Source organism: Chenopodium quinoa, unplaced genomic scaffold (assembly GCF_001683475.1).
Source record: "Chenopodium quinoa cultivar QQ74 unplaced genomic scaffold, ASM168347v1, whole genome shotgun sequence".
Classification (NCBI taxonomy): domain Eukaryota; kingdom Viridiplantae; phylum Streptophyta; class Magnoliopsida; order Caryophyllales; family Amaranthaceae; genus Chenopodium; species Chenopodium quinoa.
In genome coordinates, this window is record NW_018742309.1 from 5,516,373 (window position 1) to 5,537,090 (window position 20,718).

The 20,718-nt window shown below is 36.2% G+C and overlaps 1 protein-coding gene across 3 annotated transcripts in view; it reads left to right on the forward strand.

The window, feature by feature from the left end:
* The first annotated feature begins 1,796 nt into the window (after positions 1-1,796).
* The window catches only part of LOC110688582 (nuclear pore complex protein NUP160-like), a 31,459-nt gene continuing 12,537 nt past the window's right edge, over positions 1,797-20,718 (forward strand). For 2 of the 3 annotated variants that reach the window (XM_021865353.1, XM_021865359.1), the window contains exons 1-16: positions 1,797-2,278; positions 2,495-2,711; positions 3,525-3,657; positions 3,794-4,058; positions 4,160-4,220; positions 4,437-4,585; positions 6,781-6,866; positions 7,202-7,306; positions 7,579-7,676; positions 8,688-8,808; positions 14,947-15,129; positions 15,278-15,470; positions 15,603-16,171; positions 18,047-18,209; positions 19,809-20,086; positions 20,185-20,372. In XM_021865353.1, coding sequence (XP_021721045.1) covers positions 2,500-2,711; positions 3,525-3,657; positions 3,794-4,058; positions 4,160-4,220; positions 4,437-4,585; positions 6,781-6,866; positions 7,202-7,306; positions 7,579-7,676; positions 8,688-8,808; positions 14,947-15,129; positions 15,278-15,470; positions 15,603-16,171; positions 18,047-18,209; positions 19,809-20,086; positions 20,185-20,372 — 2,804 coding nt within the window. In that variant the 5' untranslated portion in view covers positions 1,797-2,278; positions 2,495-2,499. The remainder of the gene's footprint in view (positions 2,279-2,494; positions 2,712-3,524; positions 3,658-3,793; positions 4,059-4,159; positions 4,221-4,436; positions 4,586-6,780; positions 6,867-7,201; positions 7,307-7,578; positions 7,677-8,687; positions 8,809-14,946; positions 15,130-15,277; positions 15,471-15,602; positions 16,172-18,046; positions 18,210-19,808; positions 20,087-20,184; positions 20,373-20,718) is intronic. The other variant, XM_021865363.1, reaches the window with a different exon arrangement.

The following is a 20,718-nucleotide window of genomic DNA, read 5'->3' on the forward strand; positions in this document are numbered from 1 at the left end:
AGTTGTATGTTGTGTTTATTTATTGGGAGTTTCCAATAATGAAATGACGTAACTGAGCTAAGGTCCTGTTCACTTCACCTTAAAAAAATAATTTCAGTTTAGTAAAAATAATTTCAGTTCAGTAAAAATAAGTTCTGTTTAGTAAAAATAATTTCAGTTCAGTAAAATTAAGTTCGGTTCAGTAAAATTCAGTATCTTTAAAGAAGAAATATAATAAAACATCTGTAAAAATAATTCCAGTTCAGTAAAATTAATTTCAATTCAGTAAAAATAATTTAATTTCAGCAAAACTAATTTCAATTCAGTAAAAACAATTTCAGTTCAACAAAAATAAGGTGAAGTGAACGGGACCTAACAATGAGCAATTAGTGTTAAGTAAATTCATGCTCAAAATTTACCTTATAACCCTTCTCTTTTCACAAATATTACCAAAATGTCCCTTGATTAAAATTTCATCTGTCAATCTCATACACTCTTATAGAGTTGTAGAGGTATCAAAAGGTTACTCAACCTAACTTGAAAGTTATCCGATCTAAATTTCAATTCGTATGACCATAATGATTTAGTACGAGGAAGTGTAAATGGAGGGTTGTTAGACAAACAATCCTTGTCTAACAACTATTAAAATATTATAAAGGTACAAGGAAGAGAGATAAAAAGAGTGAAAAAGGTGGTGTGGACCCCACTAATACTAATCAGACATACATTCACGTGTAAAACAGACAAAGAATCATGGGGATACCACTGAGAGTATATTTGGAATTTTTTTAAGTACCATTGAGAGTGTATTTTGAGCCACTAAAACTTTAGTGGTATTATTTAACAGCCCAATTAGATGTCTCTAAAATTACAGCTAAATGACACCTAAAATGACTATATTACCCCTACGAGACATTTCTGTTAAATGGCTCACAACCTTCCGTTTTCACGTTTTGAAGCCCTCGATTTAGTACGGGGTTGAGTCAAAGTTGAATTAAATTCAGGGGGCGTTTGGTATATAATTAATAAAGGTAACGGAATGGAAACAAATTAGGGAGGAAAAGGGTATTATTTAGTGTTACCCTTACTAGTTATTTGGTATCACTAAGGAAACGTAAACGATTACCCCACCAAAATCATGGGAAAAAAATTGGAGGAAAAACACAAAATATCCAGCAAATAAACACAGCAGTCTGCTTATTACCAGGAGAAGCATTGTCACTGTTAATAGAAGCAGAATTCTTAACAGAAGGAATTCTTCGAGCCAAGACTTAATCCAAGTCCTAATTCAAGCTCGTAATCATCAGAAACCTCAAAATTAACATTCTAATGATGATGATGGTAGTTGGTATGGCGTCGAGTATGGTGGTTTAGGTTTGCTGCTCAACCATAGACTACGCTACAAAATACCCTAACTAATTAACTAAATTTGGCCCTAAAAAAACCCTAATTTCTATAAAGAAGCAGTGTAGATCAAAAATAATAGTAAACTCAAACCAAAATGCACCAACACCATGGATGAAAATAGCAATCAACAAATAGATCGAAAATAGCAAACAACAAATAGATCAAAAACTTAGATCAAATAGAAATCGTCAAAATACAAACAATCAAACTGAAAAACATACAAATTCAACCCAAAATTCAACACAAATTCAAAACTCTAGGGTTTCTTTAACAAAATTTTGATAGATAACAAACCTATAATGGTTAAGATTGTTGATTTCTGGAAATTTGAGGTAGGAAAATTGATCATCTTGAGCAAAATCTGAAGATTTGATCTATCAAAGTTGAGAATTTTTTGGAGAATTATGGATTGAGAGGAGAGAGAAAAAGGGTAAAGTTGTGTTTTTTGGGTTAGAGGAAAGTAACGTGAATTGTTTCCCCAATTTTTTTTTTACCGGAAACAAAGTGGTGGAATGGGTTACCACCAAGAAACGGTATTTGTTACTTTACTCCTTAACCAAACACATTTTAACGAAAACGGTAACTTAATTCCGTTTCCACACCCCTATAAAAAAACCCATATCAAACACCCCCTCAACCCGACTTTACTCGGCCGAACTCGATCCAATCACCCAAAAGTAATACCGCCTTCGGTGGAGGAGGGAGTACACAATTAGGCGATTTTCCGCCAATTTCCACATTCTCACAAATTTCATATTTTTGGCCCTTTGGAGCTTTTTTACTTTTATTCCGCTGCACCTCACTCTCTGTCACTCCTCCATTGAAGCGTATTCCCAGACCTCCATTGAAGCGGCTTCTGAGCATTCTCTCCTCCATTGAAGCAGCTTCTGAGGTAAGATATATTCTTTCTTATTTTTCTCTTTCACAATGTAGGGTTTATCATTATTTAATTGCCAGTATAGTCAATTTAGGGTTCTAAGGTGGATTATTGAACTATCGTTTATGAATATTGAAGCATTATAACGAGCAAATTTGTTAATACTCTTAAGCAAGAAGAATTTTGTGTGAATTTTGGAGCCTAATTTGATGATTAAGTTGAATTTGGTAGCTAATATGTTGCAGGATTTTGCTAAAATGGCTCAGGGACGAGCCTATTCGAAAGTTGGAATGGAGGTTCCTTTTATTAACAGTGATTCAATCAAGTGGGTTGAGGCGTCTGTCCCCGATTGTCATGCTTCTTCTTCGAGTTCTCGGTCTATTGCTCCACCTACCGAAGATTGTGCTTCATGTTCTGTTATTGGGAGTCCTCCAACTTACCTCGTTTGGTATTGTCTCTATCCCCTCTTCATTGTTATTTAATATTCCTCTAGTTTGTGCAAGTTCGTTGTAGGCAAGTGTTATTTAACATATTCTTCTGCTACCAATTTGATGTGCTAGTATCTATTTGTTACATGTTACAAACATGGTGGTTCTAGTTGTTATTACAAGTCTTTTTTCATGCTCATTTTTTCCCATGTGTACTAACATCTTAAGTTATTGGCATTGTGGTTCATATAACCAAGTGATCGTGTTTCACCATAATCAAGTTATTCTAATCTAATACTTCCTCCGTTCTTTTTTTTATTGCAATGAAGATTTCCCGATTGCCAATGCACATAATGTACCATTAATGTCCATATATTTTAGTAAAAAGTATAAAAAGCTAATATTTGGAAAGTATACATTACGAATCAAACAAGATCCCACATTCCACATGAATATATTTTTCCAAATGTATGAATCAAAAAAGATGATCAAAGTAGTGTATGTGCATAGAGTAAAGTTTGCAATTAAAAAAGACAAAGTATTTTAGTGCAAATATTATAAGAACATGTGCATAGCTGTGACGAGCAATTACTGAAAGTGAGACTGTTAAAGATTAAAATTTACTAAATTGGCAGCTTTAAATAACATGTTCTTACAAGTATTCCTTATCTGGTAGAATAAGGGGTTTTTAATTGTGACATCAAAAGCAACATATGTTCAGAGTTTCAATGCCAGTCAGGTGGGGTTTGGAATGATAATATTAGTTGACTTTACATGGATGAATGACATTGAATTTTGCGTGCTTCTTAACATGTGTTCACACTTTTGGTTAGGCGTATGTGTCGGAGATTGCCACATGCTATTGAAATATTAGAGCTTAATGCTGATAAAGACATCCCAAGGGCTGGGTTGCGCATCTTGTTCCCTGAGGCATTGTCCCCGTTTGCTTATATTTGCGAGAATGAGGTTCATCACTTTCTTTTTTACTGATTTTATGTGTCCAACTGTGCGTTTGTGATAGTATGTACCAAAAAAATGCTTAGAAGTTCTTGTATTTGTAAGGTAAATGTTGCTGATTGGTTTTTCATATGCATGTGAACAGATAAATTCGGCTTATGGCAATGTTTATCTTCTGTATGTGTTATCTGTCTCGGGCATTGCTTACTCTCTCCAACTCAAAAGTGTCTCTGCTTATGCTGCTTCTTTTATTTTCTCATCCAATGAGATTCTACACTTTGATACAAATGTCTCCCCTGATTGCTCACCCATAACTTCTGCCACTGCTACAATCGGTTGTTTTATTATTGGGAGAGATGATGGTTCAGTCATTTGTTTCAAACTTGGTGTACTTGATGAAAATGCTCCAGGTAGATGTCCTTTTTTATTCCATGCTATGTTTTGATACAACTTTGTCAAACATAAAATCTTCTTTTTTACCCACTCATAATGTGCATGTTTTAATTCCCAGGTTTCATGTATGAGTTGCGTGATGAGGCAGCTTTAAGTCGCTTGTGGGGTCTAATGTCCAGGTTATCTTTCTGCATATTCTACTCATCTGATTATTATTGAACGTTGCACTATCGAACTGATTGAGTACCTAAGAATTACTATTCAAGCTACCCCCCTAAGCCTAATAGTAAAATCCTTAACGATGATCCAATGATAGTTATGTTAGATTTTCCTTCTATGGCTTGTATGGACTGTGAAAAATGAAATTCATGTGGCTTTTCTGAATGATGTTGCAGAAGCAGATTAGCTGGGTCTGTGAAGGATTTGGTGGTCTCAGATATTCATGGCAGAAAGGTTGTGTTTGTGCTCCATTCTGATGGAAGTCTACAAGTTTGGGATCTTCTCCGTCATAGCAAGCTTTTTAGTCAATCTTTAAGTAGTCCAGGTATGCTTTTAAATTTTATAATTTTGTAATATGAACAACGGCCCCCCTCCTTCCTAATGGTTTCTCCTTTGAATTTAGGAAGAATATTGAGTTGTGAAAAAAATTACTAAATCTGTCATAAATATTAAGTGATGGTTACTTGTGATCTCTGTAATTTACACATTATGTATGGAATCGTTATGGCTGGAGAGAAATATGTGTCAAAGTTGATAGTGGGTAGAGTAATTTTCTCCCAACTTCTGAGGCTTTTGTTGTTTACATCGTGGTATTTTGCTTTTGATGCTTTTGTAAAACATTAGGAGCAAAACGGCTGATATATATGTATTCAATAGCTGAACTTTTATTTTATTTATGTTAATGAACTCTGATAAATTAGTCCCATTGATCTCTTTGGTGTTTAAGATCTTTATCATGCTAATGTGCTTTTAAGTATAAATCATAGCACTTTAAAAATTAACCAAGTGTAACTGACTTTTTCCTCCTCAATTTTTCACATTTGACTTCATATGGCCAAGATTCTAAGTTCGGTCATTATTGCTTCAAAAAAATTTAGATTTATGTTTTAGTTAGATATGTCGTACATCTCAATCAGAGATTTTTTAGTGCCTTTCTAATTTTTTGTTGTTTGGTTAAGAAAAAACATATTATAGAAGCTCATGATTTGTAAACTCAAAAGTCGAACATGTATAGTTATTCTATACAAAGGGAGTAAGACCTTACGTGAATGCCACCCTCTCTTGACAATGCAAGTAGTAAAAGATAATAAGTGGAGCACCCTAAGGGGGTCATATAATATTACAGAATCATGGACAAAAAAAAAAAAAAACAGCTGGTTACTCCGTTATTTTTATTCTATTATCTTGCTATCATTAAGGTTCTAAATGATGACTAGCGTATAGTGAAACATTTTGCTCCAAGTACATTACAAAATAAGCAGTTAAGTACTAAATTTGTGACACTATCTTTCATTTGTGTGTTTGCCACCCCTCTTTGATAGTTTTGCCCCTTTCCTTCCTTTCAAGCGAATACTGTGTCCCTGGCTAATATCTATGATTGATTTGATGTGAAGCCAACAACCTAGAAATTCACAAAGTTGCACACTAGGGTGATCTGCCATGAACAGATAAAGGATTCTTCGTCATGTTGTTTTGCTAAACTTTTGTATGTAGAAAATCTTACGTATGGATGTGTTTCTAGGTGACTGATTAATCAAAACTAGCAAGCTCTTTGGTGGATTACAAAATATGATGCTCTCTGCTTCCTAAATAATAGACCTGCTTTGATACTGTATCCCCACAAAAGCTATCTTCTTTATGACACACCTTCCCAACTACATTTTAATACACTCAAATAGGGTGATCAAAAATAATTCTTTGTTACATATTTAATCACTTTGCGTCTAGGTATCCCCTTCCAGTCCAAAATGCGTATTCTATTACCAATGAGTAGGTGCTTTATTATCTGGTAGAGATTGCATTTCCGCAATTTTCCTTTAATCAACCAGCAATCTTTGCCTGTATCTTCTTTGAGAGCCGATGTCACAGCTGATATTTTGTTCCACATTTTGCCTAGACCTCTCATACTCGCATCTTGAGTTACAGAAGTCAGAGTTGTAGGCCTGTAAACCTTAATGTAGCCTGACAAAGAAGTTCAGAGAGTTTGATCTTTAAGGCTCTTGAAAGGAATATGTGCTGCTATCATGCAAATAATATTTATATTGACACCTCCTTTTAATATTAGTGTTGTACATAATATCATCTATAATTGCTTTTGACTACCAGTCCAAAATTCACCACTAAGGCGACACAGTCTCCTTGAAAGGTATCATCTTAATAGACGAATTGTCAAAGGTTGATGTTCACGTTGAATATCACGCCAAGACTGCAGTAGACATCTAAAAATAATCTTAGGTTAGGTGTAATTCATCAATTTGACAACTGCCATTGGTTGATCAACACTTGCAATAATCTGTTTTCTCCTTAGCAGAAAAGCTACATTGTGTCCATGTATATTATTCTTTTTAGTTAGGTGTTATTATTACCCAAGAATTATTTCTATCATGTAGAGTATACACCACCACCCCAACCCCCCCCCCCCCTCCCCAAATCTTTTATTTCAGGTGATAGTGTTAGTGAGGACTGCAGTAGGTTTTTTGTATTGTTGTGGCATGCTATCATAGTTTGTGGTGTTTACAGGAACTGTTTTCTCTCGGCTATGGGTTGGACCTGTAGATGTTGATGCAAATGCAATTCCTCTGGCAATCATGTACACACACTCCATGGTATGTGGTTTAATCATGTCAAGCCATAATAGTAGATTGTTAATTTTCCCTTTTTTTTTTTTTGAGGAGGATAATGAGTTTTCCTATGTCTTCTATAAGTGGAAAAAAGTACATGGCATGTGCAAAATTCAATGGTAAATTAGAAAGTACAATAAATAAAGTTAAAAAAGTGAGGGTATAATGGTCTTTACATACTATTCAAAAATAGAAACAAGAACACTATTTTGGATTTCCAAAATAGGAAAATAGGAACTATATTATGGGACGGAGGGAGTACAGTTTACTCCATACATTTGGTTACTTTCTTATAATATATTGGCATCTCTACTGTGAAGGGAGTGAACACACAGGGACTTGGTATCTGTAATCTCAATTTTTCCCCTGGAGAAAAGTACATTTTGTCCATTGGTTCATCGATGCAGTATATCCCTTTTGCTCAGGTAATAAATATCATCTTTTCTTGACTTAAGGAATATCAATCTAGTGCTGATCTTTGAGTTTCTTGAAAGTTTTAATATCTTGTGCTGTTCTTGGTCCTCCTTATGTAAAGGGCTGCATGTCCTTAGTGCCTTTCTAATTTGTTGCTTTTTTACTTATCCCTTTCCTTTCCCCAAAGAAAATTATTGGTATCTTCTGGCTATAAGATTTCTTTCTTTTCAGGTTTCTTTAATGAAATGCTCTCTTTGTCTAATGAAACCTTTATCATGTTTAGGGGAAGGTGTTTGATGTAAAATTTTCACTGAGCAAGATATGGGTTCTAATGGAAGATGCACTGCTGCAACATGACTTTGTTTCTCTAAATGTTGATACGTAAGTTGTACTTGAGTATATTTCTCAATTTATCTGAGATAACTTGTTCTTTAAATTTCTTTCCTTCATCCTTCATTTCTGATTTCTTATAGCTATGTCCTTGTTCATGTATGCTTGATAACTGCAAACTGCCCTCTCTTCCCTTTCATGCATGACTTTGAATTATCAAATTAGAGAAGTACCGTAAAATAGGGAAATGGCTGAAGCTGTTATATATATATATATATACACACACACACACACACACACACACACATATGACAATTTTTTGGAGTGGAATTTATGTATTGCTTCTGATTTATGTTGCAGCAGCATAGATTAGAACATATAATAAATGGAACACTCAAATTTAAATCTCATTATAATCAATAGGTGCTCTAATGTAAAATTGTAGTTTACATTTGAGAATGTGAGAATAAAGTTATTATGATCACTTATCTGTCAGTGATCAATGGTAGCTAATTTTTTTTTTACTCAAATTGCTAACCTAAATTAGCTGGCATGCACTCCTTGAACTTTTGTTCATCAATAATGTGAAAACAAAGTAAGACTGATTGCTACATTTATAATTTACCCAGTAAATGTAAATCTATCTCTTACTCACGTATGCAGGCATTGAGGTGATGTTGATGCTGCATGTTTTTTCTCCCCTACTCATTCTCTCAAAATTTTATCTTTCCAGTAATACTAAACTAAGGTGCTATATTTACACTTCATCTGCCTCCTTAGTTCATGTGCAAAACCTTAAAGTGATACATATTTAGTATGGGATGGAGCATTTATAGTATCTGCAGAATGCACACCCAAAAGCTCCAAAAGGATTGGTAGTAATCTTAAAGTAATTAATTTCACTTTAAATGGGGAAATTCCCATGATTTGATGTGTACTGTAGCCCTGAACCTTTGATTTGTTAAGGTTAACTTAGGTGTTCTGGAGGGGTGACAACTACTATGAGATGCGTTAATAGATCTCATTAACATTACATTCTATTATATGTATGTCTTCTGGCAGGGAAAAAGGACAATGTTACTCCCTGCAGGAAGCTTTCATTGCAGAGCAATTGTTCCAGAGTTGTGAGCGTTCTCTAGACGATCTTTACCAAACCACTTGCTCAATCTTTTCATCGTCAAAGGTATTACATAGTTTACATTATATTATGGATGCTATATCATATATCAACTATTTTGTGCTGGTCTTTGTTAGTTCCCATTTGACTCTTTGTTCATTCCTATTCACTTTGCCAATTTTTGGCACATGTATTTAATTTGGCCATCTAATATATATATATATTGATGAAAAACCTTAACCTGGTAAAATATTGCCTAATCACCAAAGTAGGTTGCAAACTAACTAAAAATCAAGTTGACATAGTGACTTTTAGTTTAACAAAAAAAAAAAAAAAAAAAAAAAAAGGTGCTAGTAAATTATTAATTAAGATTGAAAATGAGAGATGGTAAAAAATATATTGCCTAATATCCTTTTTGTTCAAAGCCAAAGCCTTATTCTAGCAACTTAATGCCAAATTATGAAGTCAATGTGAAAACCAAGGAAGCACGGGTACTCCATCTTTGAGCCGTATCCCATACCAGGGACGAGTACGGTACGGGTACGTCCCAGGTATGTCCCCTGGGTGTATCCATGAAAATGGGGACGACATCCGTTTTTGGGTACGGCTCAGGTTCAGACGTCTCGGATACGAAGGCCCCATTTGAGACCAGCCCATTTTTTTATAAATAAACAAAACCCAATTACTTACCTGTTGGAAATCAATGAACCCTAGATATAACTTCTCTCTCACGATTCCTTGAAGACAAGCAAGCACCTGACCACCGGTGACCAGCGAACCAAATCAGCACCAGCGAACTTTTAATCTCTCTCTTTTCTCTTTTTCTGTACTTTAATCTTGCTGCTAGAGATAAAATGTTTGCTCTTATTTTAATTTAATTTTTTTTTTCTTTTTTCATTTGGTTCTTGCTGGTGTTTTGACTTGTGATTAGCTTTTTTCTTTTTTCATTTGGTTTCTGCCGTTGGAGGGTTTCGGTAGGCCAGTGATAGCAAGTGTAAAACTTTGTCACATCCCATGACATGAGCCAAACTGATATTTTCGTGGGGCGTTCCCTATTCAGCGACGCGCTGCACATCCTAGACCCAGGTGTAGTGATAAGTATTCAAGGTTTGCTAGGTCGTCGCCCAGAAGCGACGTGCCATATTACCCGAGTGTGGTGTCAAATGAGCAAGGGCGTGCCATTGGGGCGTTCCCTACTGAACGACGCGCTGCACTTCCCCAGTGATAAGTATGCAAAGGTTGCTAGGTCGTCGCCTAGTGATAAGTATGCAAGGGTTGCTAGCCTAGTGATAAGTGTGGTGTCAAATGATCAAGGGCTTGTAGTTGGGAACATGAGGAAGCGTGGTACGAGTGAGTGTGTTATGAGGGAGCGTGGGAGATAGGACTCTAGTTTGCGGATTGGTTCTTGGAATGTGGGGTCTCTTACGGGGAAATCAGCAGAAGTGGTAGAAGTGATGAAGAGAAGATGCGTAATTATCATGTGCCTCCAAGAGACAAGGTGGATAGGAGAAGGAGCTCGAGGCTTGATTTTGGGGTATAAGGTATGGTACGTTGGACAAGAAACGAGCCACAAGACTAGGATTGGTGGAGCTAGGAACGGAGTTGGTGTGATTCTCGATGAGAGGTTGTCGAAAGAGGTAGTCGAGGTCTATTGGAAGAATGATAGGTTGATAGGGTGAAGTTGCTATGTGGCAAGGAGATTGTAAATGTTATTAGTGCTTATGCTCCCCAAGTTGGTTTGGATGCAGAAGAGAAACGACACTTTTGGGAGGATTTAGATGAGGTGGTACAAGGTGTCCACTACTCAGAGAAATTATATATTGGAGGTGATTAACATGGGCAGGTTGGGACGAGCCGATATGGCTATGAGAGTGTCCATGGAGGCTTTGGGTATGGGCAGAGGGACGCAGGTGGTGTAAGTGGCCAAAGAGGTCTTAGGGGAATCGAGGGGAAGAGCTTCAATAAGAGATACTTCATGGTGGAATGAAGAGGTGAAATCAGTGATTAAGCAAAAAAGGGAATGCTATCTAGCCTTTGGAAAATGTAGAAGTGACGAAACCTTTGCAGCGTATAAAGAGGCTAAGAGTAAGGCAAAGGCAGCTGCTCGCCAAGCAAAAGAAAAGGCTTATCAGGAGATTTATGAAAAGCTTGATTCCAAGGAGGGAGAAAAGATCATTTATAAGATGGCAAAGAGAAGACTAGAGACAAGGAAGGATATTGGCATGGTGAAGTGTGTCAAAGATAAGAACCAAATGAACCTAGTACAAGAGGAGGACATCAAGGACACGTGGAAGGGGTACTTTGATGAATTGTTTAATGGAAGTAATGTAGTTTGACAGGAGATACCTCCGTGAGTGACGAAGAAATCAACATGGAGTATGTGCGGAGGATTAGGAGAGTAGAGGTGGAGATTGCACCGAAGAAGATGAAGCCTAAGAAGGCGGTTGGCCCTGATGGTGTACCGATAGAGGTGTGGAGGTGTTTGGGTAAGATTGGTATTGATTGGTTAACAAACCTTTTCAACAGGATATGGACGACTACAAGGATCCTGCAAGATTGGAGGAAGAGCACCTTGGTCTCGGTCTATAAAAACAAAGGAGACGCTCAAGATTGTCTAAGATTGTCTATGAAGCTGTAGGAAAGGGTTATTGAACATAGGTTGAGGGCATGCACAAGCATTTCTGATAACCAATTTGGTTTTATGCGTAGGAGATCTACTATGGAAGCAATCCATTTGATAAGACAAATGATGGAGTTTTATAGGGTAAAGAAGAAGGATCTTCATATGGTTTTTATTGATTTGGAGAAGGCATATGACAAGGTGCCAAGGGAGGTGCTTTGGTGGGCAATGTTGAAGAAAGGTATCCCACGAAGGTACGTGGACCTGGTTAAGGATATGTATCGGGATGTGTAAACAAATGTGAGGACATGTGGAGGGTTGACAAAAGATTTCCCTATTACAATCGGATTGCATCAACTGCATTAAGCCGTTTTCTTTTTGCAATGGTTCTAAATGAAGTAAGTAGACCAATTCAAGATGAGGTTCCATGGTGTATGTTGTTCGCAGATGATATCGTTTTGGTGGATGAAACTAAGGATGGGGTTAATGTTAAGTTGGAGCAATGGAGGCAAAGGTTGGAATCTAGAGGGTTTAAGCTAAGTCGGAGTAAGACTGAATATTTGGTATGTCGTTTTGGTACTCTGAGGGGGACAAGCAATGAAGTGGTGAGTTTGGATGAAAAGGACCATGAGTGAATGCTTTAAGTATCTTGGGTCAATCATCCAGAAGAAACATTGATTAAGACGTGGCTCACATGATTAAGTCGGGGTGGTTTAAGTGAAGAGCGGCCACGAGAGTATTATGTGACCGAAGCATTCCCTTAGAGTTGAAGGGAAAATTCTACGGGATTGCCATAAGACCAGTGTTGTTCTATAGTATAGAATGTTGGGCTTCTAAGAAGGAGCATATTAAAAAGAGGGAGGTTACAAAAATGCGCATGGTAAGGTGAATGTGTGGGAACACTTTAAGAGATAGAATCAGAAATGAGGTTATTCGCAAGAAAGTAGGTGTGGCTGACATTGCAGGTAAACTAAGGGAAAATCGCCTGCATTGGTTTGGGCATGTAAGACGGAGACCCGAAGGTGCACCGGTGCGAAGAGTGGGACCATGGAGGGGTTAAACGAGGGAGTGGGAGACCAAAAATGACTTGGTTGGAAGGAGTTAGGAAGGATATGAAGTGTATGGATTTGCATGAGGATGAAGCATTGGATTGTAAGGGATGGAGGAGGAAGATTTATGTCGATGATTACATGGAATAATCAAATTTGGTTCATGTTAGCCGACCCCACTTATGGGATTAAGGCTTTGATTGATTTTTTTTTTTTTTTTTTTTTTGTTCTTTTTTCTTTCGGCAGAAACAGGTCTGTGGTTTTTTTCTTTTTGATTCGATTCTTAGCTCTGATTTTATTCTAGGTTTTTTTATTATTATTTTTTATTATTTTTTTAACGTTGTTATGTTTTGTTATGTTGTGAGTTATGTGATTTTGGGTTGTTTAAGACATTACATTAGATGGTTTTTCTTCTCATTTGTGGTAGTGTCAATTGTATTGATTTTTTTTTTTGTTATTTGAAACATTGTAAGAATTTAAATTTAGCTTAATTTTTATTGCCATATCAATGTCGTACCTGTTTGTTGGAATTTTGATTTTGCCGTTTTCCGTCCATGTATCTGTATCCGTTTCCGTGCAACCTAGGTGAAAACTTGGACAACTAAAGATTTATACGTTGAAGCTTAAAATTTATACTGTCTTATTTCAAATACAATAAGTTTTGATACACTCGAGCATATAAGTTTTGACACACTCACTATGTTATAGTTCTAAAGTCTAAACACATTCCTATACTTCCTCTGGTTTTTGGTTTTTTTTTTTTTTTTTTTGACTAAAATTCCTTTAATGGAAATGTCATATTACTTGACCTATACTATAAATGGAATGTTTTTAGTACAAAAGTACATACTAGCCCTTATTCAACCAATGTAATTTTAATAATCACTCTTCTCCTACACTTAATTCACCTAACCCCGTATCCTAATTGTATCGTCAACTCAAACTCATACCCACAACCACCAATACACCACCGACCACACTCACCGAAACTTTGCTACCTCACCAAAAACACTACCTTCTGCACCAAAACCTCACCTCTTACCTAGCAAAACCAATTAGTGTTGATCTGAAAACCAACGCCACCACCCTCAATGAGTTAACGCAATCTTTTCTTTCTTCAATGTATGTCCTCCACCAGATCTATAATCCACTGCCACTCTCACCCTTCAAAAATCACATATGTTGGTGTTTCGGAGATAAAGAAAGAAAGATGAAGAAGTAAGAGCGAGAACTTGGGAATCAAAGAATTCAGATCTAGAGGAAAAGGATGAGAGAGAGGTAAAAAGATAAGAGGGTTGAAGATGAAGTGGAAGGCCAAAATGGGTGTTGAAGATGAAGATTCATAATCAACAACGGTGGAGAATGAGGCGGTGGAAAAGGAGGTCAAGGGAGAAAGTGGTGGTGGGAGTGGTCGGCCGACTGTTTGGCAGGTGGGATAATGGTGAAGTATCAATTTGTGCCTTTGTGGGGGTTGTTAGAGGACTGGTAGATTAATTAATTGATTACTTTTTAAGCAGAGACTAATTAAGACCCACTACACTCTCTCTCTCTCCTCTTCCTTACAAATCATGCCAAGGGCTATAGGTCACCTAAATAGAAATGTAGGAAGTATAAGTTTTGCTACAGGGAATATAAAATTTACTATACCATGAAAGTAAGTTAAAGATATTCGTTGTGTTTCTAAAAGATATTCTTGTTTCACTTTATGCACAGTTTCCAATGTAATAATTTAACATACTCATTATACAGAATTGTAACAAGTCCAAATTGTAAATTTAAACGGTGAGTCAAATCTTACATGAATACAAGATCTTGCATATTCTCATAGATTTATCAAGAGTATTAGATTTCATTTTAATTGGAATCTATTAAAATTCCAAATAGGACTATTAGTCATAAGTGGATGGGGTAATTGAGTAATTTAAGCTCACATAAGTTAATATTAGGTTAGACATTATATTTTGAAACAGAGCTTAAACATGCTAACACATGATGTGGAATAAGATTATGTGGAACTATCAAAGTCGTGTTACGTGAAGGAATTTTTAGTTGCCTTTTGTTAAGAGTCATGTTTTAATAAGTGTTATCTCACGTTGACATTTTACATTGAACCTATGCTAGCTGGAGTCAGGTTGGTATTAATATCTGTGGATTTATGGTCAAAGTTCAGAGTGTTTTTTCTTACAATATATGTAATTCTAGGACACTGTTGTAAGTTGCAGGTATGTGGAAACTACTTTGTACTTCTAAAGAATGATGATTTTGTATACGGAGTAAACCATTTTTACATCCTCGTGCCAGATCCCTAAACAAAAGGACAAAAAAAAAATTGTAATTCTCCGCGGAAGACAGCTAGATAAATGTTAGAATCGTGAATGCATTTGGTAATATATATAGTCACAGCAATGCTTGTGAACTATTGGATTTAGAAAAGCAAGTTTGTTTTCAATTTTCAAATTCGAGCTTTTTTTCCCTTTTTTTTTTTTTTGCTTAACGATTTTCTGTTCACTGATTTCCTTTTGGTATTATATGCAGACACAAATCATTGGATTTGTTTCATCTATAATATTACGCAGGCTGCTACATCCAGGAGTGTATAGTAGCAATGTTTTGCGTTTAACATTAGAAGATTATGACAAGTGCTGGACAGATTATGAATTTCAGGCATTGACCATTGATGAATTGAGCAGGGAAATCCTGTTGCTTATTGAACATGAGGTTCTTATACTAACTATTTGTCTAATTAATTAATTTCTCAAAAGGAATACTAAGTTGGAGAAAGTATTCACCATTGTCTATCTCATTTATTTCTGAGGTTGGAGGGGTCAAAGTTGTAGTTTTTCTAATGAATTTTGTTATGTACTAGGCCATCAATGGAAGTTCATTTTCAGCCTTTAAATGTTGGAAAGAATTTTGTTTACGGTACTTCGATCGATGGTGCAAAAGCAATACACCGTTCAATTTGCTTGTTGATTCAATAAGTGGAGCTGTTGGAGTGATAAGAGAAAACACTGTATCTCTATTTCGTTCCTTAGAGGATATTGAGTTGCTTGTATATGGTTGGTATCTGCCCTCATTTCCTAGTTAATTTATCCTGGCATTATCTGTTAAAATTATTTGCTGTGCAATTTTTACATTATCTAACATTTTGCTTACATTCTTGTATACTTTAAATGTTTTTGTTTTGCTAGGCACTTTTGAAGAGCTCGAAGATTTTCCTAAGTTTGGGGTTGATTCGTCTAACTATGGTCTCGAGCGTGAGATACTATTTGAAGTGCTTCGCAGCTCTAGGCGTATAGGCCGAAGATTAGGCCCAATCATCTCACCTATTGTTTATGAATCAGTTGTCGGCGAATCAATGTCCTCTTCTGAGGATGTAGTGACTCGCTTGCTGAGTACTGTGAAATGTGGTTATAGCGCATCTGTTGTGGCATCAGTATCGGATCTTGGAGCTGATTTTATTTGGAAAGAGGAACTTTTGGAGCATAAAACTTTGAGGAAATTCACCATGGATACTTTAATATCCATTCACGGTTTGTGCAAGAAAGCCAATGGATGGGGTGGCGTATTGAATGTCATTGAGAGCTATTTGAATCTTTTAGTACCTCGAAAGCCCACAGAAAGTCTGAATTCAGATATGATGTTGAGTGCCAACATATCCATCATGATTCAGGCCACCTCACAAGTTGCTGAAATGATGTTCGAGTCTGCATTGAATGTGCTTTTATTTTTAAGCTATATTTTGGACATCAGTGCCCAGGTAAAATAAGCTATACATATTTATTACTACATTCGTTCAATCACAAATACCTATATGATCTGATGCATATGAATTTTATTTCATTAATAATTATACTAGTCTTGTAAGAGTTGTAACTCATGAAATTGTTTCATAGGGTTGCTTTATAATATGCATCCTATGTACTCTTCTGTTCCAATATGTTTGCATCATTATAAATGATTGAAAATAAGGAGATACAATTCAACTCTATCTTGCGACCAAATCTCAGTTGCATAATAAGAGGTAGACCTGTATTGGTACAGCCAAAATTTTGAACATGACTTGTGTACTTATAATATTTTCTTTTCGGAGACTCAGTCTTTTAAGTGCTGTATTGTACCTTTTTATTTATTAATCATTAAATATATTTTTTGATCTGTAAATTAAGGTGTAGGTTTCTGCTTATGAAACGAGATTATCATTGTTCATTTGTTATTGTTGTTAATCTGCGCTGTTTGACTCAGGCTGCCATGAATATAAATTCTTAATACCATTGCACTTCCATCTGTTTGTAAGATAGATTGGATTTAATTTTGTCTGCAATAATCTAAGTTTTTATCATTATTTGAATTAATATTAGCAGTTAATTTCAGATCACAACCATCTTACTTCATTTATAATAGTTGACATGTTTTGACTTTAGGCACTATTCACATAAGTTAGTTTGACTTCCCTTTTATGATTTATACTGAAGAAAAAACATAGTCTCGTGGGTTCTTGTTAGATTTTGTTTCACTCTATATTTTCCAAATATAAACTTTTTAGATACTATTTTTTCTTGTCGATAATTGAAGATATAAACATTTGAATTTTGAAATCATGCATTGGCAAAAGTACCTTAAATCTAAGCAATTTAAGTGTAAAAGTCATATGTTGCATTTTTGTTTACCAGTCTGGTTGGAGGTTGTTATTTTTTCAACCAATTTGGCTAACTATCCTATCATAAAATGATGTTCTACCTGCCCTCCCCTCGATGTTTGAAAAAGCGTGTCTAAGGCGCTGAGGCGCAAAGCGACCAGGGGTGAGCGCTTAATTTGGTCTGGGGGAGGTGTTTTGGGTTAGGCGCACAAAAAGCTCCCGAGGCACACCAAAAGCGCACGAGGCGCACCTGAGGCGCACTTGAATCAATCTTCAGCCAAATTTGTTAACTGCCCATATACTGCGCCTCACTTCAAAGAGGCGCACTGAGGCGCGCCTCTAGGCGCAGCAGAACCCCTCTCGCTTCAGTGCGCCTTGAGCTTTTTTATACATTGCCTCCCCTCCATCCTCTCCCCCACCCTTGAGTTATTTTTCACCAAAAAAAGTAAAAAGGTTTGAAATTAATACAATGAAAAGTTGCAAGCTTGCTACATTGTGCTAAATTCTTAATGTGCAAAACATGATCTTTAGAGTTCTGATTTTCCTTAGTATTTGGGTTATTGGATCAGCCTCTAGCCTTTAGCGAGATCTCTATTTGATTGACAGAAATTATTACCAATTGATTGGAAAATTCAGCCTATAGCCACTTATTTTAGAGTTAAGCCACTTATTTGAGAATTAAATGTGCAAAACTAATTTCTGTCTTTTAGGGAATATGACTATATGTGTTACAAAGAAATTACTCCTGCTTAATCATTTAAGTTTTATAAAAATGTTAAAAGATTCATCTTCTGAGTTTGAAAGTTTCTTCCTCTTGTTCAGCTTTTAGCTTATGTGAGGAACTTTGTTTTTGTATGGCTTACTATGCCTTAGATTTGTCATCCCCCCCCCCCCCCAAAAAAAAAAAAACAAATAAGAGGGGAAAAATCTTGAACAAGAAACTTCTATTGGCAACTTCTGAAGTATTCTGATAAATCTTGATTGTGCTTCTTTTAGGTTCATATGAAACCTGATGATATTTCTAGAATCCAGCTTGAACTTATTCCTATGATTCATGAAACAATAGCTGAGTGGCTTATCATCCATTTTCTGGCTACTATGCCATCAGAATCTCATTCAGCAGAAGATTTCAGCTCTCAATTATCATCGTTAAATATAGGTATGGTAATTTTGTACTACTGTGTATCACTACATCGGTCTTTTAATTTGTAAAATAGTATGCCAAGGTATGTTTGGTTGATGGTGTGGGTTTATAAGTACTTAAACAAATAAACCCAAATAATCAGTGGGGTCCAGCTCTGAAAACCCTCGAGGTATTTGGGGGGGAGGGTAGATATGCTTCTGTCACACCCCCACCCCTATAATCAAATTAAAAAATAACAGAAGGTTAATTTACACTTTAGTACCACCCCACCTCCATCCCCACCATTGCCAACAGCATAACCACTGCCCCCTCCCCCTTCAAATTAAAAACCACCAACACAGACATCATTACCCTCTGGCTCTCACTACCATAGCAGCCCTTAAGTTCATGTGTCTTTCTGTCTCCTGAAAAAATCATCTCTGAAATATGACCGATTCTCTGCCAACGACTGCCATGTGGTGACGAAAAGAAACCTGAAGAAATTCCCCTACATTTAACAACCAAATACCGTTTCAAATATTTCGATGACTGGTGATGTTTGCTCATCTTTTTCTGAAGTTGCAGTGATCTTCCTTCTTAGGTGGAGGAAGGGGATGTTTGTTGTTTGTAATAGCTGCGGGGTTAGTGGTATTGAGCTCTTTACAATGAGCATGGTGAATGTCTTGGCGTAGGAAGGGAAAAAGTGGAAGGAGGAGAATTTGAGACTTTGAGGAAGGGCGAGATGTGGGAAGGGGAAAATGGAGGACAGAGGAGCAGATTTAGATTTTGTTTATTTATGGAGCTCTTTGAAGTTTTATCATGGAATGGTAACCAGGAGTGTTAGAATGATACCTTTTTGAGACTTCCAAATGAATTGGAAGATAAATTGGTCTTGAGGTCTTTTGGAGAGTAATGATTAGATGTTTTAGTAGCGTGGAAAATTGGCAAGAGTGGCTCTTACTTTTGGTATGGCTTATGGCTTTTGCAACTTCCTGTGAAGGATGAATTTGCTGTCTGGAAATTTAAGGAGATTGAAAGTTGGCTTGTTAAAGCATGGAAGATGGTTCTGTAATTCTGTTGGCTATTTGGAGGCCTACTGCAAAAGAAAGAGTTTAATTGTTTAGTGTTTTTAAGGTTGTAGTTTCTTTCTTGTCTAGGCTTCAAATTTAAATTTTGAGAATTTTGTATATCTGGAGTCCGGTATTTCCTTATCAGTGTTTTATATATTTATGCTGTAGATAGATTGCTTTTCTAAAGATTGTGAGTCAAGAGCATGGGCTTTATTTGTCTATAGCTTTCCTTTTGTATACGTGTGACACCCCCTTGGTGTATTTCCTATATAATGTTGTCAGCTTATTGCTTTATGATCATCATTGTCTATCTTAATGCTTTGGCTCTTATGTGGAAGTAGAGGCATTGCGGCGGATAAAAATTAGAGATGCACTGTCTGTTCATATATATGCTGACATGTATGATGTTAACAGATGATGGATATTAAATTATTAACTATATGGTGCTGTCTGAAGAAGATTTGTACAACCATGTATACTTGTTGGGGTTTAGTGGAGGATTTCGTATACTATTTCATAATGTTATTTTTATTAATTCTGGGTCCTTTTGTTTATTTCTTTACAGATAGTGATAATGGTAAAGGATCATGGATTGCAAAGCTTGGTTCAATTGACTTCACCTTGGCTTTTATTCTGGTATTGGATGGACAGGGTTCATCCGAAGGGTGGAGTTATCAGTCTTTAAGTTGTCTTCCTAATCCAGGCAGCTTCATTAATTTAGTTAAACATTTCAGTGGTTGGCTAGTTTGGGGCATGTCTAGTGAACCTCCTTTATATATTTTTGGGCATTCAACTGAGATTGCTCTTAGCCTACTGAGACATGGCCAGTATAATGCTGTTCAGGTTCATATTTTTTTTTTGTTATTTGTTCATTATAGTCAGGCAGTCTTTTTTAATTATTTGGCTAAATCCAATCATTACCTGCATCCTCCTGGTAATAGAATTTGCTTAAGATTGTGGACGCACATTTGAGGAATGAGAAGTTGTCTGGAAGCATTCAAAATAGTGATGGTCAGTGGTGTGTACTTCATCATCTTCGAGGATGTTCACTTCTTGCTCAGGCTCAAAGGGTACCATGTGGACCTTCAAAGGAGAAAAAAGTTAGTGAAGCCATGAGATGCTTCTTTAGGTAAGATATTATTAAGTATATGAGTTTTACCTGTATTTTTCTATATTCATTATTGTTTTTTCCATCAGTTGAGTGGGATTGGGAAGGTTTTTTTGGATTTATAGTTAAGTGGCTATTCTTATGACTCCTAAAAACTTGGGAAATTTCTTTGAAACTCATTTTTCCCTACCTTAACTTACTATTGCCATTCAATCTTCTGAAGAAGGTGAAGTTTTTTGTTAGCTTTTTATAAAAAAATAACTTCAAATTTGGAGACAATAGACTTGCTTGTATGTGTGTATGCCATGTTGTTATTTGTCTCTATTTGAGGTTCCTAGACAATAATTTTGTTGAAAGTGGGATGTGT